The sequence below is a fragment of the Mustela erminea genome, chromosome 19 (genome assembly GCF_009829155.1).
Source record: "Mustela erminea isolate mMusErm1 chromosome 19, mMusErm1.Pri, whole genome shotgun sequence".
Taxonomy (NCBI): Eukaryota; Metazoa; Chordata; class Mammalia; order Carnivora; family Mustelidae; genus Mustela; species Mustela erminea.
This window is the reverse complement of record NC_045632.1, coordinates 3,689,824-3,704,112: the sequence shown is the minus strand read 5'-3', so window position 1 is coordinate 3,704,112 and position 14,289 is coordinate 3,689,824. Positions and strand designations below refer to the sequence as shown.

Genomic DNA, 14,289 nt, shown 5'->3' with positions numbered 1-14,289 from the left:
CTAGTAATGATTTCTTTTTTAAGATTATTTATTTATTTATTTGACAGACAGAGATCACAAGTAGGCAGATAGGCAGGAAGAGAGAGAGGAGGAAGCAGGCTCCTACTGAGCAGAGAGCCCAACGCGGGGCTCCATCCCAGGACCCTGGAATCATGACCCGAGCAGAAGGCAGAGGCTTTACCCCACTAAGCCACCCAAGCGCCCCAACATCCTAGTAATGATCTTGTAACATCATTTTGCAAGAGCTTCCCATAGTGAAGCAGGTCAAGGGCACACAAGATCCCCTGTATCATTTCTTACAACTGCATGGGAATTCACAGCAAGAGCAAAATTCAAAGTTTCTTTATGTCTAAAGAAAAGTTTCTTTTCTTTCTTTTTGAGAAGTGCACACAAAACAGCAGTTTATGAAGTAAAAAGTCAAATTTCCCTGTGACCATCTTTCCCCGAGATCCCCAACCAATGTTTCCCAACCTCTCCTTCACATCGGCTCTCCACCAGAACATGTAACATCTTTGGACTTTATGCATTTTCTCAAAACCCAATTACATAACAGTTTAACTTGCTGCTTGTCTTTAAACCAATTCGCTGAGAAAAGCTTAGCCAGTGAATTTTGCCTTGTCCTTGACCAGAATATGTTTTGAGAGGGTCCTTACAGTTTTTTTCCCCATGTATTTATAAAATAAATACATCATCATCGTTTAAAGGTTGGAATGTTTCCATGTGTCTGTTTTCTCTGTGTCCAATGTGTTCTATTCACCACCTGCCCTTGCGCACGGACAGACAGAGGGGACACCCGTTGGGGGAGCTGCCAGTAATACTGGTTTCTGCTTGCTTTCCAAAGCCCTTGGATGGAAAGAAAAGTCGAGGGTCCCTAGAGGGGCCCGTTCATCCTGCAAGCGCGGGAGGACCCGTCTGGGAAAGATGGAAAGGAATGGAGGAACATTCACTCAAAAACATCAGCACCGCACCAAGGGCTGGGAGCAAGAGAGGCAGAGAGAGAAGGGACAGGCGGGAAAGAGGGGCGAGCACTGAGCAGATGGGAGGGAGGCTGGGAGGCCCTCCCCTCACACCGGCTGGCTCTTCGGGGCTGGGGTGTCCACCGTGGAGAGGGTGAAGGACTTGCTGTCCCTGCTCAGGGACTCCTCGGTCAGCACCTGCCGCAGCCTGGCCGGGAGGGACTTGAGGAAGCGGCTGTGGAATCCCTGGGCAGCCACCACGTAGATGATGGGGTTTATACAGCAGTTGATGTAAGCAAAGGCCACACACAGGGAGTCCAGGCTAGACACGGAGGTAAATTTCTCCGAGCTCTTGGGGAACACCGCCAGCATCAGCCCCGTCACCTGGTAGGGCAGCCAGAAGATGAAGAAGCTGGTCACCACGGCCACCACCACCTTGAGTGTCTTGGTGGAGCGCGTGGCCCTGCGGCTCCAGGTCCGGAACAGGAGGAAGGTGTAACAGATGGTCAGCGTCACCAGCGGCCACAGGAAGCCCACAATCAGCCGGAGGAGAGCCACGCCTCTCTCCACCAGGACCCCATCCGAGCCATAGTTCACACCGCAGGTTGTCCGCAAGGGAAAGTAGTCCGTGCGCACCCGGCGGAAGAGGAAGGAGGGGATGGTGAGCAGCAGGGCCACCATCCAGGCCACGCCGCAGGTCCCCCAGGCCAGCCGCGCGCCCCGGTAGTTCTGGCACCAGATGGGGTTAAACACCAGCAGAAAGCGGTCGGCGCTGATGGCGGCCAGGAGAAAGATGCTGGCGTACATGTTGAGCAGGATAAGTGAGGGCAGGATGCGGCAGGCGGTGCCACCGAAGGGCCAGTGGCCGTGCTGCACAGTGGCGGCAAACAGGATGGGCAGTGCCAGGCAGGACAGGAGATCGGCCACCGCCAGGTTGAGAAACCAGATGGCGTTGATGGTCCGTTGGAACTCGTACCTGGTCACCCAGACCACTAGGGCGTTGCCCGGCACCCCTATCAGGAAGACGACAGAGAAGAGCACCAGGGCGATGGTGTCGGGAACGGACAGCCTGCGGGTGCTGGGAGACTGGTCCACAGACATGTTGGGGTCCAGGGTGGCAGTGCCATAGTCGAAGTACTCAGAAGTGCTGTACTCCAAAGACGCCTGGAGGGAGTCAAAGAGGCAAAGGGAGGGTGAGACTGCGGGCCGGTGCAGGACACCTGGCGGAGCTCCGCTGCGGGGAGCCCCAGGTGTCTCCCCAGGAAAATGGGGGTGTTGAGGGCTGAGAGACTGCGAGGGTGTCAGACCACTTATAAGAGTGGGAAACCCCTGGGCGCCTGGGTGGCTCAGTGGGTTAAGCCGCTGCCTTCGGCTCAGGTCATGATCTCAGGATCCTGGGATCGAGTCCCATATCGGGCTCTCTGCTCGGCGGGGAGCCTGCTTCCCTCTCTCTCTCTCTCTCTGCCTGCCTGTCTACTGTGATCTCTCTCTGTCAAATAAATAAATAAAATCTTAAAAAAAAAAAAAAAAAGAGTGGGAAACCCTTCCACGCTGATGAGTCCCCCTGCTGTGCTCTTGCTGCCTGCTGAAGTCTCTGGATGGCCCTGTGATCCAGCAACTGAATGGTTAAAATCCAGTCCTGATTGCTCAGTACTCTAACACAGGGCTTCTTAGCTATTTTTACGGTCACCAACAAGCTGAGATGAGAGTACTAGGTAGTTACCCCATGGGCACCCACCATCGCCTCCGTCAGCCCCTTTTGCTGCCTTCCGCTCACTGAGGCAGCTCCCCAGAGAAGGCAGTGGCTCCGCAGGTCTTCATTGACTTGGGCAGAGCATATAAGGGAGGGGAAAGGGAGAACCAAAAACACTCAGTTTCGCCTGGGTGGCTCAGTGGGTTAAGCATCTGCCTTCGACTCAGGTCATGATCTAGGGTCCTGGGATTGAGCCCCATGTCAGTCTCCCTGCTCAGCAGGGAGTCTGCTTCCTCCCTCTCCCTCTCCCTCTGTGTGCTTTCTCTCTCTCTTTCTGTGTCAAATAAATAAATAAAATTAAAAAAAAAAAAAAGAATGATAGAGACATGTCAAAAGGACACAAAGAGAGCCTGGGAGAGACCCCTAGTTGAAGATGAGCCAATTTGAGTAAAGAAGGAGGAGGAGGAAGAGGAGAAGGAGAAGAAGGAAAAAAGAAATGAAACACATTAATATATAAAGAGCTAAGAGTTCAAAATTATAATAAAAACAAGCAAACTCATTGGTCACTTTTTTTCTGGAAAGGGAACAATTCGAGCATTTATCCTGCCATTTTTGCACAAGGTAAATTTCAGGGAAAGCAAGAGTCTATGGGGGAAAGCCATCCTTTAGAGGAAAACCTAACAACGATACCTGCAGAAGGAAGGACAATGCAGGAAATGATGGGTCTTGATGAGGACCATCAACATCAATAAAACCACCAGGTGAAAGGCTGGTGGGAGTTTTACAACAAACAGGCTGGGCTCATAGCCCAAACCAGCCAATCAACTTCAGTGTCTGGAGAAGAGAGACAATCAGACATTCCGTTCTATGTCGTGTGATGCTTTAGAAAGGACGCAGCACTGCCTTTGAGTAATTCTTGCCAAATGAATGACCGTGAGTCTAATCAAGGTTCTAGGTCAAAAACTACTGGTCTTTGTGCACCTGGGTAGCCCTGTCGGTTGAGCATCTGACTCTTGCTTTCGGCTCAGGTAGTGATCTCAGGGATCGAGCCCCATGTTGGGCTCTGTTCTGGGCATGGAGACTGCTTGGGATCTCTCTCTCCCTCTGCCTCTTCCCCTACTCTCTCTCTCTCTCTCTCTCTCAAAACAAAACAAAACTACAGTCCACAGGAAAAGTGGGGGAGAGAGGAACATGGTAAATAACACCATAGGGATGAAATCAGACCACAGGAAACTCTAAGGACAAATGATCTGTTTACTCCCACAAATAAATGGCATTGAGAAAGAAAGAAAGGGGGGGGGAGAAAGAAAAGGGAAGGGAAGAGAGGAAGAAAGAAAAAGGAAGGGAAGAGAGGGAGGGAGAAAGAAAAGAAAAGAAAAAAAAGGAAAGGAAAATGTCATTGATGAAAAGAGATTTAGAGGCAAATCAAGCAAAGGTAATACAGAGACCTCATTTGGACGCTGATTGGAAGAATCAGCTGCAAAACCAGACTTTTTTTTTTTTAAGATTTTATTTATTTATTTATTTGTGAGAGAGAGCAAAAGAGCACAAGAAGGGGGAGCAAGAGAGGGAGAAGCCAACTCCCCACTAAGCAGGGAGCCAGCTGTGGGACTCGATCCCACTACCCTGGGATCATGACCTGACCTGAAGGTAGACCCTTAACCATCTAAGCCACCCAGTTGCCCCTAAATTAGACATTTTTGAGACAATCTGGGACACTTAAAAACGGAGTGGGTATTTGACAACAGTAAGGAATCGGTGCTAGTTTTATTGAGGGCGATGTGGTTTTTGTGTTTATGCTTTAAAAAAAGGATGGGGAAGGCTGTTTCTTTTTTTTTTTTATAAAGATTTTATTTATTTGACAGAGATCACAAGTAGGCAGAGAGGCAGGCAGAGAGAGAGAGGGAGAAGCAGGCGCCCTGCCGAGGACCAGGACCCTGAGATCATGACCTGAGCTGAAGGCAGAGGCTTAACCCACTGAGCCACCCAAGTGCCCCTGGGGAAAAGCTGTTTCTGATAAAGATACATTGCTGGTAAAATACCATGTCTTGGATTCGCTCCAGCAATGGAACGCACCTGGCTGGCTTGGTAGGTGGAGTGTGCAACTCTTGATCTCAGGGTTGTAAGTTCGAGCCCCATGATGGGTGTAGAGATTACTTTAAAAAATTTTTTTTAACTTTGTTTTTCTTTTTCAGAGAAAGGGAGTGTGTCCACATGCATGCAGGTGAGCTGGGACTGGGGGGAGAGGGGCAGAGGGAGAGAAAGAATCCCAAGCAGGCTGCACACCCAGCCCAGAGCCCTACCTGAGGCTCCATCTCACAACCCTATGATCATGACCTGAGCTGAAATCAAGAGTCCGGCCCTTAACTGGCTGAGCCATCTAGGCGTGCCCTGCCTCCCCCTCCCCCCGGCATTTAAAGGTCTTTAAAAAAAAAAAATTTTTTTTTTCCAAAAAAACACTCCAGCAAAAGAAATCGCTGGGAAGCAGGAGACAGGACGGAGGAGTGTGGGTGACTAAGAACAGCAAAACACTGATAGATGTTGAGGTGGGGTCACAGGTCCCCTGAGGGTCACGGTATCATTCTCTCTACTTCTGTGTGTTTGAATTAAAATATATATATATAGTTTTATTTATTTTATTTATAGTTTTATTTATTTATTTGACAGAGGGAGACACAGTGGGAGAGGGAACACAAGCAGGGGGAGGGGCAGAGGGAGAAGCAGGCTTCCCGCTGAGCAGGGAGCCTGACGCAGGGATTGATCCCAAGACCCTGGGATCATGACCTGAGCCGAAGGCAGACACTTAATGACTGAGTCACCCATGCGCCCCTGAAATTTTCCATAATAAAATAAAATAAAGAGCAGAGGGGACCTGAGCCCTTCTTCCCAAACCGAGCTGTTCTGAGTACCATGTCCCCCAAAAGAGAGTCTGTGAGTTGCAGCAGAGCTGGAGAGAGCCTCATAGGCAAATCCGTGTTCCAGGGACACAAGACACAGCAGTGAAATCCCCATGGAATGATTATGCCGAAGCATCCAGCAGTTACCGGGCGCTTACCAAGCGCCAGACATAACATAACCTCTTCTGATCCTGGCCACGCCCCCTAAAAGTTGGTACTATTAATGTGCCCATTTTCTCAATGCGGACCTGGAGGCATAAGAAGGTGAAATAGCCTGTTCTGGGTCACAGAGTTTGGGATTCAAACCTATACAGGCTGGCATGCAAACCCGCGCAGGCTGCCCCTGACCATTTCCAAGAGGGGCTATGGATGGAGGAGGAAACTCCAGTGGCAAACTCTGTGGCCCTGGGGGCTAGCCCGCCCGTGAAGGCCACTTTGTCACCAACCTGGAGAAAGGGGACAGAGAAGAAGGGAAATGGTTGTTACAGAAATCTCCAGAGCTGGACACCTCGATTGACAGGCTTTGGTTCCTACCCCCCAAAACACCCACCTGGCGGAGTATTTAAGATGACAAACGTTCTGGGACCCGGGCAGCCAAATGCCTGGCGCTCCGCGTGGACACAGGAAAGGACAGCTAATACAAACGTTATTTCTCCATGTTATGATGATCAAGATCAAGCTCAGATCTTTCCCTGAACCACTTTTTTATTTCTCAGTCCCTTTATGTTGCTGGAAAGTGGGCCAGGCTGGTGGCCCCAGGGGGTCCTGGCTGGTATGGAACCATATCGGGGATGACATCATGACTCAAAGGGAAAGGGTCAGTGTCGGCTGAGGAGGGGAGGAGCAGCATGTGGTAGGTCCACCCCATTAAATAGGATTGAGCCCTAAAAAAGAACGAGGCGAGCCACCATGGGTGGCTTCAGGGGTGACTTCTTCTGGGGTGACGTTCTAGAAACAGAGCTCACGACCACATGACATAATGAGTGTCCTACAAACACCACTGGATCGTACACATTAATACAGTGAATTATACGTTATGTGAATTTTACTCAATTAAAAAAAAAAAAGCAAACAAAACAATGCCACTGTCATGAGCCCAAGGGAAGGGTGAGGGATTGTTTGTTCCTCATGAACGGGGACAACACAGGCAGGACAACCAAATGCCATGTGACATGCTGGGCTGGAGCCCAGGGCAGAAAAAACCCTCCGTGGCAAAGGGCGTGTTTGAACAACAGAGCGAGTCTGCACAGGGTCTGCAGCCTAGACACTAATATTCCACCAAATGTTAATTTCCCGACAAGGGTAACTGTGCTCTGTTCATGTCTGTGACGGTGATCGCTCTTGAGAAATGAACACTACGGTATTTGGGGGCCCAAGGGCGTGATGCTTACCCTTACCCTCAAACTATTCAGAAAAAAAGATGACCCCCAGACATAGATACAGATGATAGAGTGAGGATAAAGATGGGGAGACGACTGATTGATAAAGCAAATTTGGAGACTCTGGTAAAGACTAGATTACATGGGAGTTCTTTGTACTATTCTTGTTATTTTTCTGTAAGTGTGAAAATTGTTCAAAAGACAAAGTTCCAATTGTTGAGATATTTCTAGGGCTAAATAGGCCCGGCTGGGAGCCTTACACCTACCCTCCCCCACCCCCACCTCCCTACCCCAGTTCCCTGGCTCCTTCACATTTTCTTCTGGGACCCACCCACCCCCATCCCTCCACTCCCCCACCCCCATCCCCATGCTCCGTTTACTAAAGGGTTAACGCCAGGCACAGCAGGGGTCCACCGCCACCCCTCTCCCCACCCCCACCCCATCCTCCCCACCTTAGCAGCTGCTCAATACTGGGTACATGAAGGTTTTTTGTTTTTTTTTTTTTTTAAGATTTTATTTATTTATTCGACAGAGAGAGAGATCACAAGTAGGCAGAGAGAGAGAGGAGGAAGCAGGCTCCCTGCTGAGCAGAGAGCCCGATGTGGGACTCGATCCCAGGACCCTGAGATCATGACCTGAGCCGAAGGCAGCGGCTTAACCCACTGAGCCACCCAGGCGCCCCTACATGAAGGTTTTGACTCAGACTCTAAACGGGGAGCATCCCTCCCCACACCCTGCTCTTGGGCTCCCCACTCCTCACATCAGCTGACAAAGTTCCTTCCTGGTGTGAGCTCTTGGGGCCCTTTTCCCTCCCCTGACTTTAGGAGGGCAGGGGGAATAAAAGGTGCTGATTCGAACACCCTGCGGCTTTTTCAGGATCCTCCCAGTGCAAGTGGCTTGAAATGTTGCGCACTTGCGGGCATCCCTACAAAGACAAAGAAAATAACCGGAGTGTCCAGCAAGAGGGAACTGGCTAAGTGACGGATGACACATCAGGAACAACAGATGCCACCATCTGGGAGAATGAGGGGTTGATGCATGGCTGGGGACAGAGCTCCAAGGTCCAGGGGAACCACTGCCAGAAAGCAAGGACCACCAGGGGCCCCTGGATGGCTCGTTGCCTGGAGCACACAACTCTTGATCTCAGGGGTTGTGAGTTTGAGCCCTACTCTGGGTATAGAGATTACTTAAAAACAAACAACAACAAAATATACATATATAGATACTTTTTCAATAAATAAATAAAATAAAATCTTAAAAATAATAAAAAGCAAGGACCAGACGGCGCATAAAGCAGCCAACCTGAAAAAGAGGACTGGCTTCCTCTCCCTCTCTCCTTCCCTCCTCTGTATCTCTGTCTCTACTTCTAGCCTGTACCTGTCTCTCTCTCTCTCTCTCTCTCTATCCCCAGAACAGCTCTAGAGGCAGATAGAGGAAGCTTGTACCAGTGCTTAGCCCCTGGGGGGTGGGGGGGAGGTGGGAAGTGGGGGAGGGCAAGGGAGCAGGGGGAGGGGCGGGGACTGGGGGGGGGCAGGCACTGGAAGGAAGCATTTCACCGTGTATATTTTTGTTCCTCTTGTATGAGGAACCATGCCTGTGCGTGCCCTGCCCGTTCTAAGAAACAGACATCATCGTACAGCAAAGATAAAAGAATTTGTGGTTCCATGGTTCTAGGCAGGGTTCTTTGCCACACTAATGTTAATCAGCTAATCAGCTGGGGGACCCTGACCCACCAGGCACCTACCCACAGAGACATTATAAGGAGGGATGAGTGAACCCCCAAGGAGCGAGGGCTAAGTGTTGTTGGAGAGCCCTGCACGGTGTGGGGTGAGGACGGGCTGTATCCCCAACCAATAAGAGCTTTCTGCACCTGTCCTTGACAGCAGCCACCAGCAACATATGGCCACTGGGCGAGTGAAAGGGGCTGACATTTGGGCGGTTTAATTAAATTTCAATAACCACACGTGGCTAGTCGCTGCCCGATTGGACAGCGCAGGTCTGGAGCTACAAAGGGGCCAGACACAGTTCAGAGCCCTTCCCAGGGGTTAGTTCATTAACGAACTCATAACAGTATTGATGTCCCAACATCCAGAAGCATGGGATACTATTGTTCCTAAGTCCAGAGGCCTGGGTTTCTTTCCCCGATATTTTATACTTAAGTAACCTCCACCCCCAACACAGGGCTCGAACCCTCCACCCCACAATCAAGAGCCGCACCATGTACCCACCCAGCCGGCCAGGCACCCCTCACCAGCCATGTTGAGAGGATGGTGGCCGTGAGGAGACGTGCACGGATCAGAGAACAGGGTAAAGGAGAGGCCACGGGACTTACAAGAATAGCAATCATCGTTCTCAAGCTCTATTCTAAGCCCTTGGTTTGTATGAGCTCATTGAACCCACGGAACAACCCTATGAGAGTTGTCACTGTTGCAACAACCATCTCACAGATGGGAAAACTGAGGCTCCTCTTAGAGCTTAAGAGAGCTTCCTGAGTTCTCCCCGCCAGTAGCAAGCGGCAGAGTTGAGAGAGAACTTCTGAGAGCTTGAGGCCTGAGTGGCTACATGGTACAGGGCACTGGGAGGGTCAGGGTTGGGGGGGCAGGGCAGTGCGTTCAAAGCCACAGCCACAGGTGAGAGCCAGGGAATGTGCTACCCACCAGAAAATGAAAGAAGGCCAGCGTGGCCGGCAGGGGGCCAGGATGAAGTTGGAAGGGCCACCCAGGCTATCCATGCTCAAGAATTTGTATCTTATCCTTGGGTCATGGGGAGCCATGGGGGGAGTTTGAGCTACAGAAGGGCTAGGTTAGTTTCAGTTTACAAAGATCCCTCTGGCCACTGTGAGACGGTAAGATGAGAGGCAGCAGGACCAGAGAGGAGCTGAGAAGGAGCTCCAGGTCACTGAAGATGGGAACGCAGATGGGGGGCGGGGGTTCATGGCCAAGAGGAGGAAGCAAAGTAGAAGGATTTGAAAGCACCGAGGAGACAGAGTCGTGCAAGTGGTACGCCATAAACTCTGCCCCAGGCCCTGGCCTCCCTCTCCTGGCTTCCTGTAGGGGATCCTTCCATCCACCCCCAACCTTCCAGGAAGGGAAGTCTTGCCAACCGTGCCCCCATGGAAGGAAAAGAACAGACCCCCTTAGAGATGCTGTCAGAGCCACAAAATCCACAGGAGACAAGGTCTGCTTCTCCCTCCCCTGCCACAAACTACAAACATCCTACAACCACACATCTCTGAATAATCCACCCACAGAACCCCATGGAGCCATCAGAGGTCGCATCCCCGGAGAAATGGGATATGAGAGTGAGGTGGGCATCTTGTCTCCGATCATTTTTCTTGAATTGCACAACCTCTGTGACCCCCCTCAGCGTTCACAGTTTTTAAACCCTGCAAAAAACACAAGCCTCCAGTCCTTGAGGGACACAGTGAACTGCCTCACGGGTTGGCAAAAATCAAAGAAGTTGGATGCGGGGGGCACACCTGGGTGGCCCAGTGGGTTGAGCCTCTGCCTTTGGCTGAGGTCATGATCTCAGGGTCCTGGGATCAAGCCTTGCTTCGGGCTCTCTGCTCAGCAGGGAACCTGCTTCCTCCTCTCTCTGCCTGCCTCTCTGCCTACTTGTGATCTCTCTCTCTGGCAAATAAATAAATAAAACCTTTTTAAAAAAAGTAAAAAAAAAAAAAGTTAGATGGGCAGGTGAGGGGGCAGGCAGACCCTCTCCTGCACTGCAGATGGGACATAGAAGCTGGGTGTGAATTTGGCAAGACCCGTTAGGATAAAAATTGCCCGTGGACTCAGCCTTGGCAGTTCTGGAGACCCAGACCTGAGGCCAACAATGTAACTTTGGCTTTAAAGGCAAAATATAGGAAACAACCAAGATTCTCCATTGAGAGGGGATGGACCCACCCAGTAGACTATTATATGGTGGATAAAAAGACAGAAGGAATTCCCTGGAAATACACAGAGATGATAACAGCATCTTCCTCATAGATGTAAATGCAAAGAGTCTAGCACAGGGCTGGGGCATACAATAAGTGCTCAATAAATACTGCTTAAAGATACTCTATGTTAATCATGAAAAAAAAAGCAAGATGTAGGCTAAGGTGCAGAATGTACTTCTACTTGCAGGGGGCAGAAAGGATAGACACATCACAAGCGTTGAGCACTGACTGTATGCCTGGTAAGAGCTTTCCGAGTATTATTTAACACTCTCAACGAGCCTATGATGTTGGTTCTAATACTGTAGGATTGTTACCCCCGTCTTCAAGGTAAAGAGAGGGAACTCCAAGAAAGGACTCGTGTTTTGCACAGGAGAGGCAGAATTTGAAGCTTATTTCAATTTGATACCCTGGCCAGACTACCGGCTACCTCATTCCCTGCACCTCTGTCCTTGAGCACCTGTAGACTTTCTGGAAGGATCCCACACAAGCCGGTGTCCACAGTCGCCTCTGGGGGCCGTGACAAGGAGTCCAAGGCTCTGGGCTGGGCAGGGAGAGTGACTTCTCTCTGAACACCCTTTGGTATTTGGGATCATTTTATGGAAAGGAAAAGAAGGCAAAGCCCTTAGCTGGTTTCTCAAAGTCCAGTTGGTCCTGGTCAGGCCTCCAAAGTGGGATGAGGCAATGCCAAGCCCCTCCCTGGTCAGCTACTATGTCCTCTGTTTCCTCTTTCACCCCGATGAAGCAAGACAAGAACCAGACAAGGTACCAAATCACAGCCCTGCCTCTCTCGAAGCCCGTCCTGGGGGGCACAGGTGCACATGGCAGGGGGAACCTCTCTGAGCCTGGAGACCATCTCCCTCTGACACCCACAGAATCCACGGGACAGCCTGGGTCAACCACAAAGGACCCGGGCCATTTCTGCTCTTGCCTGAGCCTCAGATTCCCTGTCTCTACAACTCAGAACATCTGAAGTCAGAATGAGTCACTTTCTTTCTCCCAAGTCAGCTCTTTTCAGCCCCCCACGCTTCCCTCCTGCCATTCCCAAAGCCTGAAAGACCTCCTCTGGATCTCTCCACTTGAGGAAGGGCGTCATCCGTTCAGACCCAAGGCACGCGTGTCCTGCCCTGGGGACCTTTCGGATTCCAGCTCTAGGGCATCTTGGTGTCTCTATAATCCCTTGATAGTCCTTCCTTCTTAGCTGCCTCCCAGCCCCGGGGGAGTCTGAGATGAGGGTCAGGGAGAAGGGAGGAGACGGAGGACAGAGAGAGGAGGACGGAGAGGGAGAAAGAGTGTGAAGGGGAGAGGTGGAGGGGGGAGAGAGACCCAGCAAGGAGAGAGGGAGGGAGGTGGTGCCTGTGCCCATGATCCCTCTGGGGAACTCACCATGTTCAGGTCTCCCAGGGTCCCCGCTGATCAAAGGTCCCTCCTGCCCACAGACTGTGGTTTCTAAGCCCCAGGGGAGGGTGCAGAGCCAGGGAGGAAATGACCAGTCTTTCCCCTCTGGGGTTCTTATTGGTCTGTGTACTGGGCACCCCATCTGGGGCACTCACCCAGAGAGTTCCGAACACCTCCTTCCAGTCAGAGGAGGGAGGCTGGGCTTGCAAAACTGAGGAAGTCCCTCGCCTGACAAGGGTGTAATCCAGATAAAAGAGCCCCTCCCCCGGCGTTCTAGGCTCAAGCCCTCTCTTGGCCTCAGTTTCCCCATTTGGGACCTTCTAGGGTCCCCGGTGGCTACAGAAAAAGCTCAGAGGTCCAGCTGGCTCAAATTCCTCCCAAGGGTTCTGGGGAGCAGGGATGGTGAGCCCCAGCCTCCCGGCCAGGTTGCTTTGAAGCTCAGAGAAGCAGAGCAGGTCTGTGGAGGCGACCCAGGCCTTGGGGACTGGTACATCCTCCTGCCTTGGGTTTGGAAGGTGGCCAACAAACCCAGGAATGTATCCTGTCACAGATCTGGAGGCCAGAAGTCTGAAATCGGGGCAGCAGCAGGGCTGTGCTCCCCAGTCCCTGGAGGCACTAGAGGGGAATTGGTTCCTGCCTCTTCCAGCTTCTGGGGACTTTGGTTGGTGGCCATCACTCCAATCTCTGCCTCTGGGGTCACATCTCGTACTCTCCTATGGTGGGTCCCAAACTCCCCTCTGCCTCCCCCTTGTGATTATATTTAAGGTCCCCCTGGATAATCCAGGATAATCTCCCATTGCAAGATCCTTAACAGCAAAGTCCCTTTTGCTATTTAAGGTCACACCACAGGTTCTAGGAATTAGGATGTGGACATCATTGGGAACCTTCCTGAGCCTCCCGCGATGAGCGTGGTTGTGATGATAAGCACAGAGACAGGCTCATTTTCTGTGTCTTCTCCTTTTTTAAAAAATTATTTATTTATTTACTTGACACAGAGACACAAAGAGTGTGGGAGGCCGCAATAAGGCACGAGACAAGGACCAAACCAGGCCCTGACTTGTGCCTCCTTTAAAGTCTGAATAACCTAACAAAAGGTTTAGGATGGGAGAAGTTGAGTAGCACCGAGAAAGGGTCTGTGCTATGTGTTGTGCGCTCGCCTACGTGACTCCCCACATGTTGGCTAAACAAATGAGAACAATTCGGTTGGGGTCAGAAGTTCGTTGCCGGTCCTTGCTGCCCTAGTACAGCCCATAAATCACTTTCAGGGTTGCTGTATCAATACAGAACAATTGTACTGGCATCAGCCATTTGGCGTCACGAGGTCTGCTTCTAGTTAAATGTGAAACTTATTATGGAAACTCGTGGTTGTTTAACTAGACACAGGTGTATTGCTTTTCCTATTATCACTATATATGGCCTTAGTGCTTTGAATAAACTTAGCACCGTGGGACATCCTCCTCAGTGCTCCTCCTGCCCCCATCTCTCTGCTTCTCGAGTTCTTCTCTTCATCCTCTTACTCTCACATTCCTGGTCGATTTGTAGCGCTGGCCAACGCAACAAGAGAGAGCAGGAGCAGGGGTAGGGGCAGAGAAAGAAGCAGACTTCCTGCTGAGCAGGGAGCCTGACCAGGACTCGACCAGAGGACCCTCAGAGCATGATTGAGCCAAAGGCAGATGCTTAACCCACTGAACCACCCAGGTGCCCCTTTCCTGTGCTCTTCAGCAGCTCTGGAATAAAGCACCCAGGTCTTTTCTCCACAAATAGCATTTTTCTCCAGCAGCCTTAAACCTTGTAAAATATCTAGCTTTCTTTTCATGGCAAAGGTAGTCCATGAGCACTGCAAACATTTGAGCAATGCAGAGATACACTACTCAAACCAAAAAAATTTTTTTTTCTTTTTTAAAGTGAAAAGTCTCCACTCCATCCTTCCGAAACTCCTAGTGAGCTTGGAGTGTGCTAGACTTTTAAAAGTGTGGTAATTGTATTTGGGGACAGACACGCAGGTGGACAATGTTCGGCAAGTTTTAATTGC

At 50.7% G+C, this 14,289-nt stretch overlaps 2 protein-coding genes across 3 annotated transcripts in view; both read right to left on the bottom strand.

Moving 5' to 3' along the window:
- Positions 1–14,289, bottom strand: part of C5AR2 (complement component 5a receptor 2) — a 53,843-nt gene that overhangs the window by 16,179 nt on the left and 23,375 nt on the right. The window lies entirely within an intron of this gene.
- C5AR1 (complement C5a receptor 1) lies at positions 570–12,445 on the bottom strand. The gene is made up of 2 exons (XM_032323912.1): positions 12,246–12,445; positions 570–2,120 (listed from the first exon to the last, which is right to left on the bottom strand). The coding sequence occupies exons 1-2, from the start codon at positions 12,246–12,248 to the stop codon at positions 1,065–1,067; spliced, it is 1,059 nt and encodes a 352-aa protein (XP_032179803.1). The 5' UTR covers positions 12,249–12,445; the 3' UTR covers positions 570–1,064.